We start from the raw sequence: 20,338 nt of genomic DNA, 5'->3' as shown, positions 1-20,338 counted from the left end.
CCACCGTGCCACCCATATGATGTGGAAATTATATTATGAACATGTCTCTTGAAGGCATACCGACATTTGGGTTATAACACAACTTTTTGTTTTCACTTGAGCACTGTGATCTGAAATCTAATTGTAATTTTTCAAATCTTGAGACAGTTTAAAAAATTCTCTTTGTGACCAATGTTAGTTCATGTGTTTATTTGTTGTCATTTTTACCACTCTAATTATACTTTCCACTTGGGCCTTGGACCCTTCAACGGCAGCCAGTCCCAATTGTACAGCTCCCTCCCTTTCTCGGTGTGCTATGAAATGGAATGCCTTGATTCCAGAATGAAATGTTGGCTGGTTAACAATTTGAGTTCCTGTCACCATTCCCTCCCATGCATTTTGAAAATATTATGAGAATTCCCACATGGGTGTAGATTATCATAAATAGGATGTTCCTGTAAATGTAAAAGGGGTGTATTGAGGTGAACAGTTCATTCAAGTCTTCTGTATTTGAACATGACAATCAAGAAATTTGTGAGCTAAATTGTTATCATTCTTAATTTTTAAAAAATCAGAATTTTAAAGATGCAGTGCACATCTTTATTAGATCCTGTTTGCTTTGTGTTCACCTGATAATTGTATTCTAAATTGCTAGGAATATTTTTGCCCCAGAATGACTATACCCAGAAAGCAGCTGTTTAGCCTATCGTGCTTGTATTCTGTGCAGGAGGCATTTCCTTGGTGCCACTCCCCTGCCCCCCTCTCAACGCTGCACATGTTCCTTTTCAAATGCTGAACCAGTTGCCTTTTTGAATTCCCCAGTTGAACCTATCTTCACCACACTGTAAGGCAATATGTTCCAGATCTTAACCACTCTTCGTAAAGAGGTTTTGCCACTACACCCTTTACAGTTTCCTTTAAAACTGTGCCTTATCACTTTTGATCCTTCTGCCAGCTCGCTATACTGTCCACACCTCATAATTTTGAATGTTTCTAGTAAATCTCCTTTGAAACATTTTTTTCAGCATCCTTCATACATTGTCCTATCTATCCATCTATCTATCCAACTGAAGTTCCTCAGCTCTGGAACTGCTGTTGTAAATGTCTCCACTACACTTTACCCCAGCCATTACTGTCGTCACAACAACACCTTTACATCCTTCCCAAAGCCTGGTGCTTAGACCTGGAAACCATATTACAGTTGAAGCTGAACCAGAGTTTTATGCAAGTTTAAAATAATGTCCCTGGTCTTGTACTTAATGTCCTTATTTATAAAGCTTTAAAGTTGGCTGTTTTCTGACCTAAATCCTAGATCCCTAAATTCTGACGGTAAGATCCAATTCTTCTGTCTGCCAGTGTCTTGCTTGTAATCTCACAACCTCCAGGTCAACAAGTTACCTTTCTACAGTTAGAACAGAATATGCTGAGACTACCCATTAGGTGTGTCAGAAGCTGTGGGGAATCTGTGCTGATTGCCCTAGGACTTTGTATGGATGCTTTCCAACACTGCAGATCTTGAGCATTCACAATACTCGCTCTACAGAGCTCATTATATTGTAAAGAAATATCTCTGAATAATTTCTATGGTATTTGACATCAAATTGGGGAGATAAAGGCAAAAATGTGTACAAAGAATTGGGAATCTTTTGAAAGAGGGGAGATGAATTGCTTGTAATAATGGTAATCCAGATAACATAAGCTTAGAAATACACAACATTTGTGAAATTCACCTATTAAGGACAAAACATTCTGTTGTTAAATCATTTTAAATCTGAGGTTTTCCTTTTGTATGGGCTAAAGGCAGGTGAGGCCACAGAGTAGCCATGATCTCTGAATCGTGGAAGAAGCTCAAGGAGCTGATTAGCCTACTTCTGTTCCTACGTAGCATAGTTTAGGGTTCCAGAGTGTTGTAGTAGTAGAGCCAGAGTGGGTGAAAAAGGCAAAGTGAAGATGAAAGAATTTCAGGGACCAGAAAATTTATCTTGCGATTTGGGCTCTTCAGCCTGTAGTCTGCTTAACACATACATGATGAGAAGCATTAAACAAAAAAAAGTGTGTAGAGATAACACACCATATCAAACAACGAAAGGTTATGAGGTCTCTCTTGTTTTGTCCTGAATTATGTAGTTCCTAATGACTGAAATTTTTGATAAGGTCAGAAGAATGTTATTTTACTTTGGGGGAGTTGGAGATGTGGGGAAGTATGCACTGACAGCCCACATGTTTTAGCTCACTGCTGTGCCGTTTCACCTACTTTGTTTTCAATATGGTGCAGTAGAGAAGGCTGATTAGGTAAAGTATGAATACAAAACAAAGCAGGACAGATGCTGGCAATTTGAAATTAAAACAAAAATTGATGGAAGAGCAAGAGGTGAGGAAGGATTTAAGTGGAGTTTGGGAGAAGTGGGAATATCTTCATGCTCTTGCAGCAGATGAGAGAGGGAGAGGCTGCAAGTGGTGGTGGAGGGTAAAACTGCAAGGGTGTTGGAAGGTAAGAGAGGTAGCAAGTAGAATGCTTGGGTGACGGGGGCTGTATGTGAGGTGAGTGGGGAGTGGAGCCTGCAGAAAAGTGTGAGAAAGCTGCAAGGGGAGGGCCACAAGAGTGTGTGTGGAAATTGGAGGGGGGAAATGGGAGGCTGCAAACAATAGGGGATTAAGAGGAGGCTGATAAAGTGGTGACAGGCTGCCAGAAAGGGGAGGTGGAGACTGCAAGAGGGGAAGGCAGGCAGCAAAGAGAGAACAGTTTTTGAAATGTCGACGAAAAACAGCTCGGAGCAGGAAAATTTGAAATCGCTGAGGTAATGATTTCCTCATTTGGATAAGAATCTCAAATGCAAGACAGCATATCTTCATAGTTATTATGGAAAAAAGATGTAGTCTATGCTTCTATTGTACTGAACACATAATTCTCAACTATTAAATCTAAGAAGCCTTAAAAAGTGTCAAATTACTATTTAATAATTATATTGTGTGCCCTACTTCATGTATTTGCATAACCAAGTGTCCCTTCATACAGTTCTTGACAGTGAATGTAATGTTAAGCCAGGAATGAAAGATACTTATAAATATCCTGTAGACTATGAATCAAACTGCAATTCATTTTAAGTTGTTACAGCATAGATTCTGTCTTGTGCTCTTGTAAGTTATTCTGTGAGAAGCTCTGCGTATCCACATTTAGCCACTTGCACGCAGAACTCTACTCAGAGCTGAAGAATTGGATTTCTAAGAAAGAACTAATCTGGGATGAATAGCTTCAGTATAAAAACACCATAAGTCAAATTACTTTTGACTTGAAAAAGTTAAATATTCATCATTAATGTGTTTCTACAATGTAATTATCAAACTGTTTTAATTGTCGTTTTTTGGAACTGACAAAATAAGCAGTCTGCATTGTATAATACTGCTGTTTCAAGTGCTGTTTTATTTTCTTTGTTTAGATCTAGTCACATGTGCCCTGAATCTGAGAACAGCTGGTTGCAATTTCTAAGTGGAGCAATTGAGCACAATATGGATAAAGTCAAGAATTTAACACAAAGCAGTACATAAGTTTTCTATTGTTTTGTTTGGCGAAATCATCGACTATAGAACATTTAAGAAGCACACAGCATTGAATAAAAATAGTTGTAAACATTTTAGCAAATGAGTGAGTGTTTCTATATATAAGCCTACAATTTCTCTAGGGTGAACATTTATTATCAAAGCTGTTCACTATTCCTTTCCTTCAAGAGACTGGTCTCCTGACTTACTGATGTACTTGTGTGGATTTCAGCACTCCTGTTTGTAAATTGCAGCAACATTTCACCATCAAATTGGATGGCTTTTTTTTTGGGAAGAGTTGTGGCCTATGATTGTTTTCCTTCCATTGGAATAGAAGTCTCCCTGTTAAGCTAAAAGTTGCTTATGAAATATGTTTAACACTCTTAGCCCAGCTTTCATTACATGTACATTTATTACAAAGAATAAGGAATAATTGAGTGCAAGTTGGTATTAATTTTTGATTACTCTTTGTGCATATGAAGTAAATTATGGCACTTAATCTTTCATCTGGCTGAAGGGCAGCATTTGAGATACCTAAAAAGTTCTTCAAGTGAAATGATGTTAGTGTCAAAGGCAATTTTTTTTGCTTGTTTTGAATTTAATAAAGTAATTCTGCTCTTTATTAATAATTTGTTCTGGTGTCTTTCGTAAAATAACTGGCATCTGATATGAAATATGTGCAAGTTGGCTTCTTTAACCTTGAATTCTGGTTCAGGTCTATTATTTGGTTGGTTACGAGCAATTCATCGATCAATCAGGTCATTGTAAGTTTGAAGTTGGGCCCTAATGCTGTTCTTTCAGGTGTCACGTTGGAAGCATCCCATCATTTGTATGCTTTAACAGGCTGGTTGACACTCCTGTATTTCTGTGCTTTGCTGGCAGGCATCTTTGATCCCTAGCCTTTGCTCTGTACTAACACACTCCTCTCCTTCCCCCTTGCTCCCAAACCCTCCCAATCCTGTTCTAGTAGACCTCACTGAACAGTAAACTGTTGCCTCACTTTTCCCATTTGTACAACCGGCCAATGAATCTGATGACTTTATAACCTTTGTCTTACTGCTATAATCAGTAGCAATTTTACTTATGATGAAATGAGTTGTAACTTTCATCTGTACAGAAAACTATTTGTTTTATGAGCATGATGTTAAACATCTCCAATCTAGTCCAACTCTAGGTAATTCAGACCAGAAATTGCCATAAGATTTCCCTGTTAAAGTATGGTAAAACAGATCATAAATCTATCTGGAGAACACTCATTCCCTTAGTCGAATCCCATTTTACCTTTACAAAGTCAAGCCAGGCATATCAGCAATGACTTATCTTAATTATTGTCAGCAAAATCAGATAAATGACATTACAAAAGTAAAAGTACTGCAAATATTGGAAATCTGGAAGTCAAGCCAAATGCTTAATATTTAACTAGTCACACAACATCCTGGAGAGAGAAATGATGTTCAGATCATTTTACCATTTTATCAGAATTGGATAAAGTTAGAAATGTATTTGGTTTTAAGCTGGTGAAATGGAGAAGAGTAAGAAGAAAAATGGACTGTGATATGTTTGGAAGACTGGTGAGCATAAGTGGCAAAAGAATGGATAATGTATTGCTCGAGGAGTGATACTGGAAGAAGAAACAAAATATTTAGAGGTGTGAATAGCAGAATTGTGAACAACTGACATCTGTACAGCACCTAATGAGAAAAAAAAATGCTCCCCCCCCCCCCCCCCAACCTACATTGGGCTTCATTGCATTTCTGACCTTGGACTATCGTGTTCCAATGAGAGTGAGGTGAAGAATGAAAATGATAAGCAACTAAAAGCTAGGAATCATACTGATAAACAGAATGGCAATGCCTTTGAGTGATCACTCATTCTGTGTTTATCCTGCTAATGTAGAGAAGACAGCATGTGACCAGTCACCACAGTTAAAGTAAAACAAGTATAAGGAATTTGCTGCTTTGCCTGAAGAATGGAGCCTTGGATAACGAGAAGGAAGGTCATAAAAGAGCAGGTGTTGCAACTTCCTGCAATTGTGGAAAGGTTCTGCCAGAAAAGGAGGCTCTGTTGAGGGTGACTAAGGAGACGACTACCATATCAGTGAGGGAATGGTCCCTCCAGAGTACTGAAAGGAGAGATGATGATGGATAATGTGTTGCATATAAAGGCTGGTGAAGTGGAAGATGAGAATGAAGTGAAACAACACTGAAGGGAGAGGAAGGAGTAAGAAGGAAATGGAATGACTGGTTAAGGGCCCTCGTTTGTGCCCACTGTTCACTTGATTTTATTTCCTTTGGAACTTGCGCTGTTCTCCCATGTGTCACCCTAAGGTTTTCATCAAACCTGCTGCCGAGTGGTACTATTGTTACCTTGAACTGACCTTAGCCAAAAGACCCAATTAATAAGGATACCGTTTTATTGGTCCTGACTCGCCTACATCTACATCATGTTTAGCTAATAAACACACATGTATCTCTACAGTAAGATAGCCATTTAATTCCACTCTCATAGTCATTTGTCAGAGGCCTAAAATAATTTCTCTGCAAGGACTCTGGTGAATGAGTGAGTGAAACTAAATGGCTATCTTTCATGGAGCCGGACACAAATTAAGCTAATTAGTTTCCTGACCTGTTTCATTCTGTGATTTTATGATCTTATGCAGATGAATCATTTCAATGAATTGAAGACATGATCAAGTGGCACGATGAGGTGTGAATAAGGTACTTGAGCAAAGAAATTTAAAACAACTGGAATCAGGTCATTAATCCCACCCGTAGTTAAAGTCTTTTTTTCACAGGCTGGAAATGACATGTTAGAGGCATTGGTTTAATTTGAGAAGGGAAAAGTTTAAGGGAGATGTATGAGGAAACTTTTTTACACATAGGTTGGTCAGGTGCAATGTGCTGTAAGGGGAAGTGGTAGGAGTAGATATATCAGCAAAGTTTACGTTTGCATTTAGCATCTGTTTGTGTGCTGTACTGTTCTGTGCTCTATGTTCTATCATCTTTTACCACCTCAGTCTTACAAGATCCTCCCATTTTTCTTTCCATAAATATGAGAACATAGAGTCTAATTGACTCAATGTTTATATGTTAGCTAGTCAAAATGTAGGAGGTTTGTTTTGAGAACTACCTAATTGTCGTCCTACCACAACGCTTATCTCTGTCATCTTCAAGTATGCTTACCACTTGACAGTCTTATGTCTCCTTCTTCTCTCCTCTACGATGAAACCTTTTCAACATGTTAACGTGACATAACTGATTCTTCCTACAATCTGGTGTATTTACCAGATAAATTATATTACAAACCCTCTTAACGGCTTTATGTAGATTTCTGAAAGCAAAGTTCAGCAGTACAGTCAGTTCTGCTATGACGTGCCTTTTATTAACACGAATGAGCTGTAATGTGATTGGGTAAATAGGGAATGCTGTTTCTAAAACACGAACATTTAAAGCATGTGTTGGCTATAATGCAATTACATCATCAATACTTTAAGTGTTTGTATTGTGCGATTTTTGTATCGCATGGCATCGTACAGGAATATAACTATTGCGTTCTAGAAGAAATGACTAATACCTTGCAAAGGCAACAATACTAGTGGTTCATCTCCCACTTGAAACATTCTAGTTGCTGAATGCATATCTGCCTATTCTTTTATTCTGTCCTGTGGAATTTTCAAATGTTCCAGTGCTACCCTACGTGCTCCTGTGGGTCTTTCTAGAAACATGAGCACGTCGTCCAACATTGAGGATTCATCTTTTTGGTTCAAGAACTTCTCCTTAATAAATCTTAATGGACCTCTAGTCTCATGACCACTAACTCTTCTCTGTCGTCTTCAAGTGCTCTTACCACTTGACAGTCTTATGTCTCCTTATTCTCTTCCCTATGATGAAACCTTTTCAATATGTTAATGTGACATAACTGATACTTTCTACAATCTGATAATCGAATTCAAATGGGCTAAACCTAGTAGATGTATTTGGAGAAACTCTGGTAGAATATAGCAAAAAAAACTATTCCTTTTTCCAATTCTTGTGTATTTGTGACTATTTCTTAATCGTGGTTTTGAGATTCTTATGGTACCTGTCCACAGCTCCCTGTATTTCCTGATTGATAAAGTTAATGTAATCGTTTTAGGCCCAAAATGCTAATGATGTCCTCAAACTTTGGACTTAAAGTTTGAACCCAGATCAGATTGTACCTCAACTAATGGCCCATAATGAATAAAGAGAAACAGTTAAACTTTCTGCCAATATCCTAACTCTAGTTGTCCTTAAAGGAATGGCTTCTGAAAATAAGATTGGAATATTCATAATTGTAAGGACATTGCAGTTTTCAATTATGTCCTACACAATCCACTAACACTTATCTGAAAGGTTCTTCAAAGTTGCTAAAAATACCAAAGTTGTTGGTTTAATTGATGTTTTTTGTACGATCTGACATATATGACACGTTTTACAGAACCACTTTACACCTTTATGAAGTCCTGGCCAAGTAAAATATTTGTTTATTGATGCCTGCATTTTCCTTATTTGTATATATCTTGCCATAGGAATTTCCTGTGCTATTTGCAATATTTCCTCACAATATCCAGGCAGCACCATTATCTGATGAGCAACTATCCATTCTTCACTCACAGGTCTGTGAGGATGTCTCCACTTCTTTATCAGAACTGTTTCTAATATAATAATACTCAGTTTCAGTGTGAACTCTCTGTGCTAATTTACTTAACTCTGAATCTGATTCCTGAGTCTCAATTACCAAAGTTATGCCAAACATTTTTGTTTGAACTATCCTCATTCGTAAACAGAGTTTCAGCTCTCCTAACATTTGCTTTTATATTATTCAGAGGTCACACGACACTAGGTTTATTTGAAATCGCAAGCTTTCCGAATGCTGCTCCTTCATCAGGTGAAGTGCTGTATTATTGCAATCTGTGATGAAGGATTTTGCTGCTCTGGTTACTGCACATGATGGCAAAATAGCTGGAGCCCGTACGCGCAACTGTTGCATGTTTTCAGCCTCAATTGGACTTTGTGATTATAGATGAAGCTATAACGTTGACTATTGGTATATCATTCACCAGAAGTAAATCAACTCTATCTTAATTATCCTTTCTAGCATTAGTCCAATTAAAAGTCACTCAACTTTGTATAATAGAATCAGGATGTACTTTCCATCTATCCCATTTTCCAGCACTTTGGCTTTCATTGTCAAAACCAAAGTGCTGGTAAATGGAAACCTAATCTGTCTCCAGTAAGAGAGTTTGCGTACTGATGTATCTCTTGATTATACCTATGGTTTGGATGCTTCCTTTGAAGACATATGGGTTGTATTCCCTTTCGTCAAAAACACTTCATATTTCTCAACTATCCTATGTATTTCCTCTGCACTCAGCAGTGTTTACCTCTTAGGTATGCATTTTCCTTTTGAGTTTACTTTGTGGGCATTTTTTTTATCAGCTCTAACTCTGAAGAGTTTTCCTTGTAACTTCCAGTATACTGAACAAGCATGTCCCACCTTATTGAAATGGAAACACCTCAACTTCTGACTTTCTCCTCGACCCTCCGAACATACCTTTCTGATCTGAGGAAGGGTTAGGGAATTCCCAGCTACCCATACTTTACTTTGGCTGCTTTACTTCTTTTCACTCGCCCAATTTCTATCCCTTTTGAATTTGATCAACAGAAAAAGGTAGTTTTATGAAATAGCTTTTAATTGTCATTCTTGCTGCCTGTTCATTAGTTGCAACCAGTTAGTTCTTGATGTAGGTTCTTATTATGAAATGCAGTGCATTTTGTAAATTCTTCTCAGAGAGCAACCTGTCTAAGTTCTCCATACATGGTTTCAGCTTCTAATGCTAAAATTACTTTGCTTAACCCCTTTGAATTTAATATAGATTTACTCCAGCTTTTTTCTTAAATTCAGGAAGCTTTGCCTATATGCCTTAGCCACTAACTTGTCTTTACAGAGTCACAATCCTGTGAAACTTTTTCTGACTGTGAAGAATGGAACTCCTGTGCTTTACTTGTCAACTTATTCTGCATGAGCAATGTCCAGTCATCTTTTCCCAATTCCTTTGTCTTGCTAATTTTTCAAATGACATGAGTCATAGAGTCCTACAGCATGGAAACAGGCCCTTTTGCCCAAACTGGTCCATGCTGACCAAAATGTTAATCCACACTAACCCCATTTCCCTGCACTTGGCCCATATCCTTCTAAACCTTGCCATTCCATGTATTTGTTTAAATGCCTTTTAAACATTGGTAATGTACCTACCTCAACCACTCCCGTGGCAGCTCATTCCATATATATACCACCCTCTGTGTAAAAAAAAAAAAAAGTTGCCCCTCAGGTTCCCTTTTATTCTTGCCCCTCTAACCTTAAACTGATGCCCTCTTGTCTTTGATTCCCCAACCCTGGGAAAACAACTCAGTGCATTCACCTTATCCAAACCTCGCATGATCTTATCCACTTCTGTAAGATCTCCCCTCAGTCTTTTACGCTGTAAAGAAAAAAGTCTTAGCTTGTCCGATCTTTTCCTATAACTCAGACCATTGAGTCCTGGCAGCATCCTTGTAAATTTCTTCTGCACTCTTTAATGTTTAATAACATCCTTCCGAAAGCCAGGTGACCAAAATTGAACACAATGCTTACCTAGCTTGTCCAATCCCTTGCTATAACTCAGACCATTGACCTCCAGGCAACATCCTTGTAAATGTTTTCTGTACTCTTTCCAGTGTAATAACATCCTTCCTATAACAAGGTGACCAAAACTGAACACAATACTCCAAGTGTGGCCTTACCAATGTCCTGTATAACTGCAACATAACTTCTCAACTTCTATACTCAATGCCCTGACTGAAGGCCAGTGTGCCAAAAGCTGCCTTCACTGCCCTGTCTACATGTGACTCCACTTTCAGAGAACCGTAAACCTGAACTCCAAGGTCCCGCTGTTCCACTACACTCCTTAAGGCCCTTCTATTCACCATGAAACTCGTACCTTGATTTGACTTTTCAAAATGCAACATCTCATACTTATCTACATTAAACACCATTTGTCATTTCTTGGCAAACATGAAGATTGCCACATTCTTTTCCTCAAATTGTGATAGGTCCTGTGCAGCCTTAAACATTTCTGAACTTCACATTATGATTTATATTCTCCACACCAAAGCAAACACCAGCATCTGATGTCTGCTGTTTCATCAGCATAATTTAAGCCTGTATTAGTTTTCCCTGGCTTTCTCTTCTTTTGGCAATTTTAATTCTAGTTTCTCATTTCTATTTCCTGCTTTTTCAAATCCATTTCTTGTCTTCTTAATTCCATTTCCCTTTCCTTATCTTTCTCTGCATTTCCTTTGTCTTTTTCTGCTATCTCTAGTTCCTTCATTTTCTCTTATGCTTCTAGCTATTTTAACCATAACTGAATAACATCTGATTCCAATGGTTCACCATCCAGAGTTACTGACCTCTCATATCTTCTTTAAATCCAAGTGCCTTGCTAGTATTATCAATTATCTCAATTTTCTTAGCTTTATCAGGCAATGCTACACCAAGTCAATCAACCTGGATCTTTGGAAGTTCTAAAGATTGACAGGTAGACTGTACTGATCTGGACGTGTTGTGGTCTCCTACACCTATCTTATGGAAGGGAATGAGTAAGCCTTCTCTGCATCAGCCTGGTCCAGGTCCCTGTCTGCAAAACAAACCACTAGTTTTCCCTTATCTTCCATATCTGGGGCAAATGTGCAGTACAGTTCTGGACTGACAGTGTTTGACTGTATGCACAATAACCTTTCAAAGATGTTGCCAGCACCAGAGATCCTGGGATATTCCAGTGGTGCCAAGCACAACAAGTTACAGTGAGTAGGAGAACTGGGCTCGCATTAGATTCCCTACAGTATGGAAACAGGCCCTTCGGCGCAACAAGTCCACGCCGACCCTCTGAAGAGCAACCCACTGAGACCCACTCCCCCACCCTAAATTTACGAATGCACCTAACACTTTGGGCAATTTAGCATAGCCAAATCACCTGACCTGCATATCTTTGGATTATGGGAGGAAACCGGAGCATCCAGAGGAAACCCACGCAGACACGGGGAGAATATGCAAACTCCACACAGACAGTCGCCCAAGGTGGGAATTGAACCCAGGTCCCTGGTGCTGTGAGGCTGCAGTGCAAGCCACCGTGCCGCCCTCCATTAGACCAATGGAGTACAATAGGAGCCAGGTAAGTAGTTAATAATACAAGTTTGACATGATAACGTGAGCAAACTTGCTAGCCTCATAGAACGAAACCTTCTGTGAAACTGGACAAAAATGATATTTTTCCCAAATATGGTATGATTCAGTCCCTATATTTCAAATGCAGATTTTTACTGATTTGATCTGAAGACCTGGAATTTTTTTTTATATGTCATGCAAGACACAAGCCTTTTGCATTGCACAATCTCGCGTGACAATGAACAAAATGAATACAAACTCTCGGGGACTTGTCGAGACTGGTAACCCGAATGTCTTTTCCTTTGTAAAGATGCCTTTCTGTATGCTATGCAAATATTTGTAGATAATTACTTCACCTGGGAATAAACTCTCAACCACTCCCATGAAGAACAAGCTATCTTCTTATTATGTTGTGGACTGGAATGTCAACAACCGGCAGATAATTTGAAGTTTCATTTTAGTATATCATGCCGCAACATCAAATAAGTGTCTGAAGAATGTGGCAGATGATTGTTGGCAGTTAGCTCTTTTACCAAATCCTTCAGAATTCAACTTTCAAAGTTACTTATATCAAGCTAAGTTTTAACAACAAATCATGTGTCACCTATTTTAAATTTTTAGCATGATGGTAGCATAATCCAACAATGAAGATTTTAAAAAAATTTATTCATGGGATGTAGGCATTGATAGGTGCACATTTATTGCATGTCCCGAGTTGCCCTTGAGAGGATGGTAGCCAATATCCCCTTAAACTGAATGATCACATGGCCACGCAACCTCTGCAGATGTCGATTGGTGTGCTGACATACTGGTTTCCTCTTGTAGGAAGCATTGCCATGCACAGACCTCAGATTCAACAGAAAAAAAAATTATTAGAGGGAATATTGGTGATAGCTGCATTCTTGAACCACTGCAGTTTGTAGCAAGTAAATACACAATTCTCTTAGGGACTGAGTTCTAGGATTTTGACTTAACGACGCTGAAGAAGCAGCAACCTATTTCCAAGTAAGGACTGGCTTGTCAAGGAACTTAACCGTGTTGGTGTTCCCATGTAACCACTGCCTTTGCCCTTCTAGATGGAAGTGATCGTAGGTTTGGAAAGTGCTGTTTAAGGAGTCTTGGGGAATGTCTGCAGTGCATTCTGTGAATGATGCACAATATTGCTACTGAACATTGCTGGTGAAAGGCACAATTGTTTGTGATGTCAATCAATCAGTGTGCTTTGTCCTGGATGGTGTCAAGTGTCTTGAGTGTTCTTCAGAACTGCACTTATCCTGGCAAGTGAGGAGTATTCCATCACACTCCTAACTTGTGCCGCGTGGACAGGCTTTGGGGAATCAGGAGGTCAGTTATTCACTGAAACATTCTTAGTTCTGATCTGTTTTGGTACCCACAGTATTTATATGACTAGTCCAGTTTGGTTTCAGATCAATGGTGGCCTCCAGAATGTTGAAGTGGAAGATAGTGATGATAACACAATGGTGATGGTTGGATATGCTCTATTTGGAGATGTATATTGTGTCTCACTTGTGTGGCGTATGTTACTTGCTATTTGTCAGTCCAGGCCTGAATATCATCCAGGTTTTCCTACATTAGGACATGATGTGAGAGAGAGCTCCAGCACAGAAAAAGGCTCTTTAGCAGATTAAATCTGCGATGTTCAAGAACAAATGCCTAACTATTCTAATCTGATTGTCCATAGACTTGAAAGGACTGCTTCAGTGTCAGGGAGGTTATGAATGGTGCTAATCATTAGCAAATGTCTCCACCTCTGATCTTATGTTGAAGTGTAAGTCATTGATGAAGAATCTGAAGACATTTGAGCTTGTGACGCTAGACTGAGGAACTGCTGCGAAGATGATCTGAACATGAGATGACTGAGAAAGGCCAACCTTTAGAAGGCTTGTTGCCACCGTCCCAGTGAAGGCCGGCTGCTCTTTTCATTAGGCGAAAGTGAGGACTGCGGCTGCTGGAGATTAGAGTTAAGATTAGAGTGGTGCTGGAAATGCACAGCAGGTCAGGCAGCATCCGAGGAGCAGGAAAATCGAAGTTCTTGTTGAAGGGATCCTGCCTGAAACGTTGATTTTCCTGCTCCTTGGATGCTGCCTGACCTGCTGTGCTCTTTTCATCACTTTTTAAAAACTTTACTAAAAATAAATGAGTGCACGATATGTTGAGTCACTCTAAGTTATTTATTGTGTACTGCCAAAGGGATCGTCTCTGAAGCAGAAATGGTGATGGAGAGCCTGTTGCTACCCTTAATTGGAATGAATACCCATCTCCATGTCAATTAATGGCTCACCCATGTGGAAATATTAACTTCAGTCTATTTCCCACTGCAGGCAGTTTAAGATCTGTAAACAATCTTGATTTCTGTTTCTCACCTAAATGGGGAAAGTTGTGTGTCAAATGTTGTGATCCCAAAATAGTATATCGTTTGTCTTCCATTAATTGTGCTCCTCCCAAGCATTCATTTTGCATTGTATGAAACCCTATATGAAAGGCAAGCATTTTATTCATAAAATAAAGCACATGTGGAATATTTACATTTTTAAAATACCAAACAGAAATACAACAGTTTTTATAGAAGTAGGGTATGTGCTAATAATTCAGCCATATAGATGAAAACCAGATTGGGCTCTAACTAATTATACACCTCATTTGAAATATGCATTAAGACAAAAAATTGTTAATAATAATACTTGGTGAAGTGAACACTGTATTAAAAAAAAATGCACATGAGAATTTATCAATGTAAATATATTTCGCTATGATGAAATCCTACGATCTGCCTTTAACGACTTTGCCTAAAAGTGGAAAGAAATTATTCCAATTATTTGACAATTAGTAAACTACATTGTGATTTTAGAAACCCTAATCTTTAAATTACATATATTCATGAAATGGTTTGCAAAAGAGAATGAAGAATGATGCTTGTACTAGGAGCACTACAGAACATCTTGCCTTTAGTGTGTTTGTATTTATGAAAAATAAATGTGATTAAGTTGAGAAATAATAAGTAGAGAGCGTGTAATGGAATTTTCTTCAACTTTTGACATAGAGCTATATTTCTTCTATAACTTGCAATAGCATGTTTTAAACTTTGCTTAAGAAGGTCGCAGACTCTAAGTACAGTTGTCAGAAGCATAATAGGAGAGGTAATGGAATGGACATTGAGCTATTGATATCAATGCAAACTGGTAAGTTAAAGTAAGGCCGAGCAAAACTTTAGTAGCTGTTACGTATGTTGAAGATAAAGAAATTACTGGATATTTTCTAACTAAGGTACAATAATTGATAACAAAATGACAATTAATTAAAATTTAGAAAATTTTTATTTGCATTGGGTGGCACATTATGACAGCCCTTTGACATTCAACTGGTTTCAATTGAAATACAGAGGAACCTTTTTATACCTGAATACCAATTATCCGAATATCGGATTATCCGAAGGAGATCTCGGGGTCTCGTTAGAAACATTACATCACAGACGTGTTTCCAACACTGATCGTGTCTTTTGTTTACAGTGATTAAAAGTGAACTCAGCTTACTGAAATGCTGCCAAGAACAGACCTGGACTGATGGGAGTCCAGGTACTGTCTCCAAATGACTGACTTCCCGCCCTCCCTCTCTCCCCTCACACATTCCCTGGAGTTCTACACAGGCGTGTACTCTTAAACCCCCCTTACCCAGATAATCTCTCCAACATCGTCTTGTTACAGGGCAAAGGTGGAACTTGTCAAAAAGTTGCAGTAAAAAGGTTTGTATTTATGTGCGTGCGTGTGCGCTATTTGGAGACTCACCCCGCCCCCCCAAAAGGCAACAGCAGCAGTCCTGTTGTTGGTGTCCAGTCTGGCTGCCCCAGAGAGAGGTGGTGGTGCACCGGGGTGGGGGGTGCAGAGCTTTGGACGGTGTGGGGCGGGGGGGGGGCGGGGCTTGTGCGCTGTGTGCTGCTGCCTCGTCTCCTTAAAGGGGAGCGGACTTAACAGAAAACTCCGAGCCCCAGAGGAAAGGCATTGAATCAATTAACAGAGTAATCAATTAACCAAATGAAATAGTGCCCACCCATCTTTTTTGGATAATTGAGGTTCCTTTGTAAGGAAATTGACTGTTTTGGAGCAATGCATTATGTAGTCAGTGAATAGAGTTTGAAATGAAGTTCCAATAAAAATGTAAAAAACTGAATTCTAAGAAAAATGGAATAGTTTTTGCTTCAGTGAAGTGCTGGTCACCAACATCATCTATGCAGTAAATCTGCTTTTGGGTATAGCTAAGATTAGATTAGATTCCCTACAGTGTGGAAACAGGCCCTTTGCCCCAACAAGTTCACACCAATCCTCTGAAGAGTCACCCACCCAGGCCCATTTCCCTCTGACTGATACACGTAACACTATGGACAATTTAGCATAGCCAATTCACCTGAGCTACACATCTTTGGACTGTGGGAGGAAACCCATGCAGACACAGGGAGGACATGCAAACTCCACACAGGCATTCACCCAAGGCTGGGATTGAACCTGGGATCCTAGTGCTGTGAAGCAGCAGTGCTCACCACTAAGCCAACATGCCACCCCAAAGGATTTATTATGTTTGAGATTGAAGCCACCTAGCCATCCAAACACTGTCAGATTATCAAATTTTATCTCTTCCACTTATCATAACAAATTATAAATTTAACAAATATAATAACTTGACTAAATTCATAGATCTTACATTATATCTGATTTTGTGTCAGAAATAATTCACTCAGATTTCTTTAATCAAAAAAGAGTAGGTAGTTTATTACAAATAAAGCTTACTGAAACAAACATGCAAAAAGTATAAACATAGATGTGATCTGTATTCTAAAATTTCAAGCTTAAAATGAGGTAAAAGTTTCAGCACTATTCATAAGTTCACAGATACTGTAGCAGTCCATGTCCAGGTGACAATGTTCAGGTTTGGGTTGATATGTGACAAGTTACATTTGTGCTACACAAATGCTAAGCAATGACCATCTCTAAAAGGGAGAGCCCATCCATCTCCCACAAGACATTCAATGGCATTATCATCACTATCAATATCTTGGGTGTCACTGTTGACCAGAAACTAAACTGGAATAGTTATGTAAATGCAATGGCTATTCAGTCAAGTCAGAGGCTGGGAAGCCTGGAGTGAATGACTCCCTGTCTAATTCCCTAAGCCTGTCCTCCAGCTGAAAGACACAAGTCAGGAGTGTGATAGAATACTAGATGAGTGCAGTTCTAATAGTATCAAGAAGTTTAAGAACTTTCAAGAATCTTGACACCATCCATGGAAAAGCAGCTTGCTCAATTGGCGCACATGACAAACATTGACTCCATTCATTGCTGTGCTTAGTATCAACAGCGTGCTTATTATCAACAACAAGATAAACTACAAAAATACACCAAGGAGCCTCAGACTGCAGCATCCAATGTAGTACCATTCATAAGTAAAACACAAGAAGACTATCACCTACACACTATCCTCAATGCACTCATCATACAGACTTAGAAATATATCACCATTTGTTCAGTGTCGCTGGGTTGATCTCCGTCATTATGGGTGGACTTACACCAAAAAGACACCATCAGTTCAAGAAGGCAATTGACTACCACCTTCTCAACAGCAGTTAGTGATTGAAAATAAATGTTGGCCCACTATTGGCACTCACATCCCTTGAATGAGTTAAAAGAGGTGTGCCAATTTCTGCAGCTATGTTGACAATGATAGCCTACATCTCCACAGCAGAGATCTGTTGCATTGCCATTGCCTTCTCAATTGAATGTTACAAAAGGTTTGTTTACATTTTCATGCCCTGATCAAACTGTAGAATATTTGTAACTTTGGGCTGTGTCATTTGTCTTTTTCAGTAAAGGGGAAAATCATGTGGATCTCTTGATTATAATTTGTTACAATGCAGTTGTGTATTCTGGATGTTATTTCAAAAAAACAAATGCTCGTTTCTGTATAAATTTATAGCATTACCTATAAGGGTGTGAGATTAGTTCCACGTTTTTCTACCTTGGAAGTTTTTTGGTTACAGCTTGGCTAGTTGGAATATTTGGTGCAGCACACTTAAACAAGTTATTCAATCATTTAAAAGGAGTTAATTCATTATAAGTTTAGCAGAAAGTGAATTTACCAAAACACAGGTGTACTTTATTTGGGTCATACTGTGAGACAAATCCAAATAGCCCTTAGAAAAGCAAAAATAACACCTACCTTGAATTTTCCAATGTCAAAGACAGAAGGAGTGATTTTATGGCTATGGGCGTAAGCGGATCTGTCAGAAGTTTATTGCAGATTTCAGCACTATGGTGGCTTTCTTGACAAGTTTGTTAAAGATTTAAAAAAGAATAGATTGAGTTGCATTATAATGCCTTTGACAGTTTGGAAGTTGCATTGACAACTGCATCGCTTTCTGCAGGACTGAATTTTGCCAAACTGCCTCTAAGTGTCAGCAACATTTATAGATTTATTACAGAGGATGAGATAGGGTTAGAATTGCCCATCAGTTACATCTCTCAAAGCTGAATTCCTGCCAGTAGAAATACCCAACTGTGATCAAAGAGACTTTAAGTTTGGTATTAGTTCCACTCCATTTTGAAATTTATTTATCCAACAAATCTGCAGAGACCATCACCTCTACTGGCCAGAAATGAAACACCAAAATTCGAGACAGTTGGAATTTAAATCACATCAGTTGTGGTTCAAAGAGGCAATATCAAAGCAGATCAAGAGCGTGTAGGGTGGAAAACAACTGTCATGATCAAAAATGATTTATATAGAATGTGAGGAGAAACATGCAGATGCTGGAGATCAGAGTCAAAGAGTGTGGCGCTGGAAAAGCACAGCCGGTCAGGCAACATCCATGGTGCAAGAGTGTCAACGTTTCGGGCAAAAGCCCTTCATCAAAAATGCCTGAAAAGTCAACTATCCTGCTCCTCGGAGAGACTGCCAAGTACCACCAGAAGACCACCACTCTGGGCTGAGGGACTACCACACTGAGCCGCTGGGAGACTGCCATGCCAGGCTGAGAAATTCTATGCCAGGCTGAAAAGCTGGCATGACCTGAAAGACTAGCCCATTTGGGAGGCTGCAATGGCAGGCTGCTACATCTGGCCAGGCCGAGAGGACAACTTGTTGCGTCTGTGCTGAGGCCAGGAGTTCCAAGGCTGGGTGTTCTTAAACCACGAGATCAGAGGGAGCCAGGAAACTGGAAGCCAGGATTTCCATGGCTGGGAGGTTGGATGCCTGTTGGTCGAACACCATGAGACACTGAGGCCATGAGGTCAGAGGCCGGACAGAGAGAAGGCAAGAAATGAATGACAAAAGAGAAAAAAAAAGAAGAAAGAAAAGTTATGAGTGGAGCGGACAAGCTCCATCAGAAGCCTTTTAATCCGCTGCCATCTTGGAGTGATATCAAGAATCCATGTCAAGTAACATTGCAACTTTCATAAACCTTTCCTTCAGAAAACTGACCAAGATTCTGATCCCAGATTCACATGCTGAAACTCAGAGCTATCTCTTGCAAAACGTGGTGGAATAAAATGTGTAACATTCTAATCTTGAGTTTTCTTGTGGCCATGCCATGCCCATGTGTCAAACTGAAACTGTGAAAACTTCCCTGTTGTGGACAAAGAATTGCCATGTCGAACCAACTAATCTTTAGAATAATTGTTCAGACCATTATTAAAGATATTAAAGAACCAAGCTTCCAATTCATCCTAATAGACAAGAATTTCAGTTAATATGGCAGAGACTAAAATGTCTGAGTGGGGCTCCTGAGCTGCACCAGGCAATGCTCAATATAAAGTTAACTATATTGAGCACATTATTGTGTAATTCTAAGATTCATTATTCTATAAGGTTGCCACAAAATCAATGATCCAAAGTAGAATTCATAGTTTCTAATGAATAGAACTTATCTGATAGTTCATGTACAATATCTGTTGAGATTAATTAGATACCTACAACTGTGACACTTAAAAAAGTGAATTCTTGTCAATTGTGATGAGTTGGGAGCTTGGTTCTTTAATGTTGCTGGTCTCCATAATGATTGTAAATGATAGTTGGTTAGATTTTGCAAGTCTCTGTCCTCAACAGGGAAATGTTCACAGTTTCAGTTTGACACATGGCACAGCCACAAGAAAGTTTGAGATTAGAATGTCACACACTTTATTCTGATATATTTTGTAAGACATAGTTCTGAGGGTTAGTACGTGAATTTAGGATCAGGTCTTGGCCAATTTTCTGAAGACATTTTGAAATTTGCAGTGTTACTTGGCATGATAAATGTTTGATTCATTTTCCATATTACTGTAGCTATTTTAACAGTGCACTTTTCTGCACTGTTAAAGAATTAAAAGTGCACTTTTCTGAAAAAGAGAGAAATGAAATTGGGTCATGTACAAACCCTTCCTGGTCTCTATAGCCTGATTTTTGTTCTAGATGAAACATTGCCATTCTTTTTAACATACAAAGCTATACAACATGCATTGTTATTCTGACATTGTGGTAATTTTGGGTTACTGTTAGTGTGAAAACAGTGCCCAGCAGATCCGTGCTGGTCTCAGTTCACTGCCAGTCAGGAGAT

At 39.0% G+C, this 20,338-nt stretch overlaps 1 protein-coding gene across 1 annotated transcript in view; it reads left to right on the top strand.

The window, feature by feature from the left end:
- Nucleotides 1-4,138, top strand: part of ccndbp1 (cyclin D-type binding-protein 1) — a 31,298-nt gene extending 27,160 nt beyond the window's left edge. The window contains exon 11 of the mRNA XM_043710205.1: nt 3,417-4,138. Coding sequence (XP_043566140.1) covers nt 3,417-3,525 — 109 coding nt within the window. The 3' untranslated portion in view covers nt 3,526-4,138. The remainder of the gene's footprint in view (nt 1-3,416) is intronic.
- The last annotated feature ends 16,200 nt before the right edge of the window (nt 4,139-20,338 follow it).

The sequence above is a fragment of the Chiloscyllium plagiosum genome, chromosome 20 (genome assembly GCF_004010195.1).
Source record: "Chiloscyllium plagiosum isolate BGI_BamShark_2017 chromosome 20, ASM401019v2, whole genome shotgun sequence".
Lineage (NCBI taxonomy): Eukaryota > Metazoa > Chordata > Chondrichthyes > Orectolobiformes > Hemiscylliidae > Chiloscyllium > Chiloscyllium plagiosum.
The sequence above is the reverse complement of the archived record's forward strand: the minus strand, read 5'-3'. Positions and strand labels throughout refer to the sequence as shown.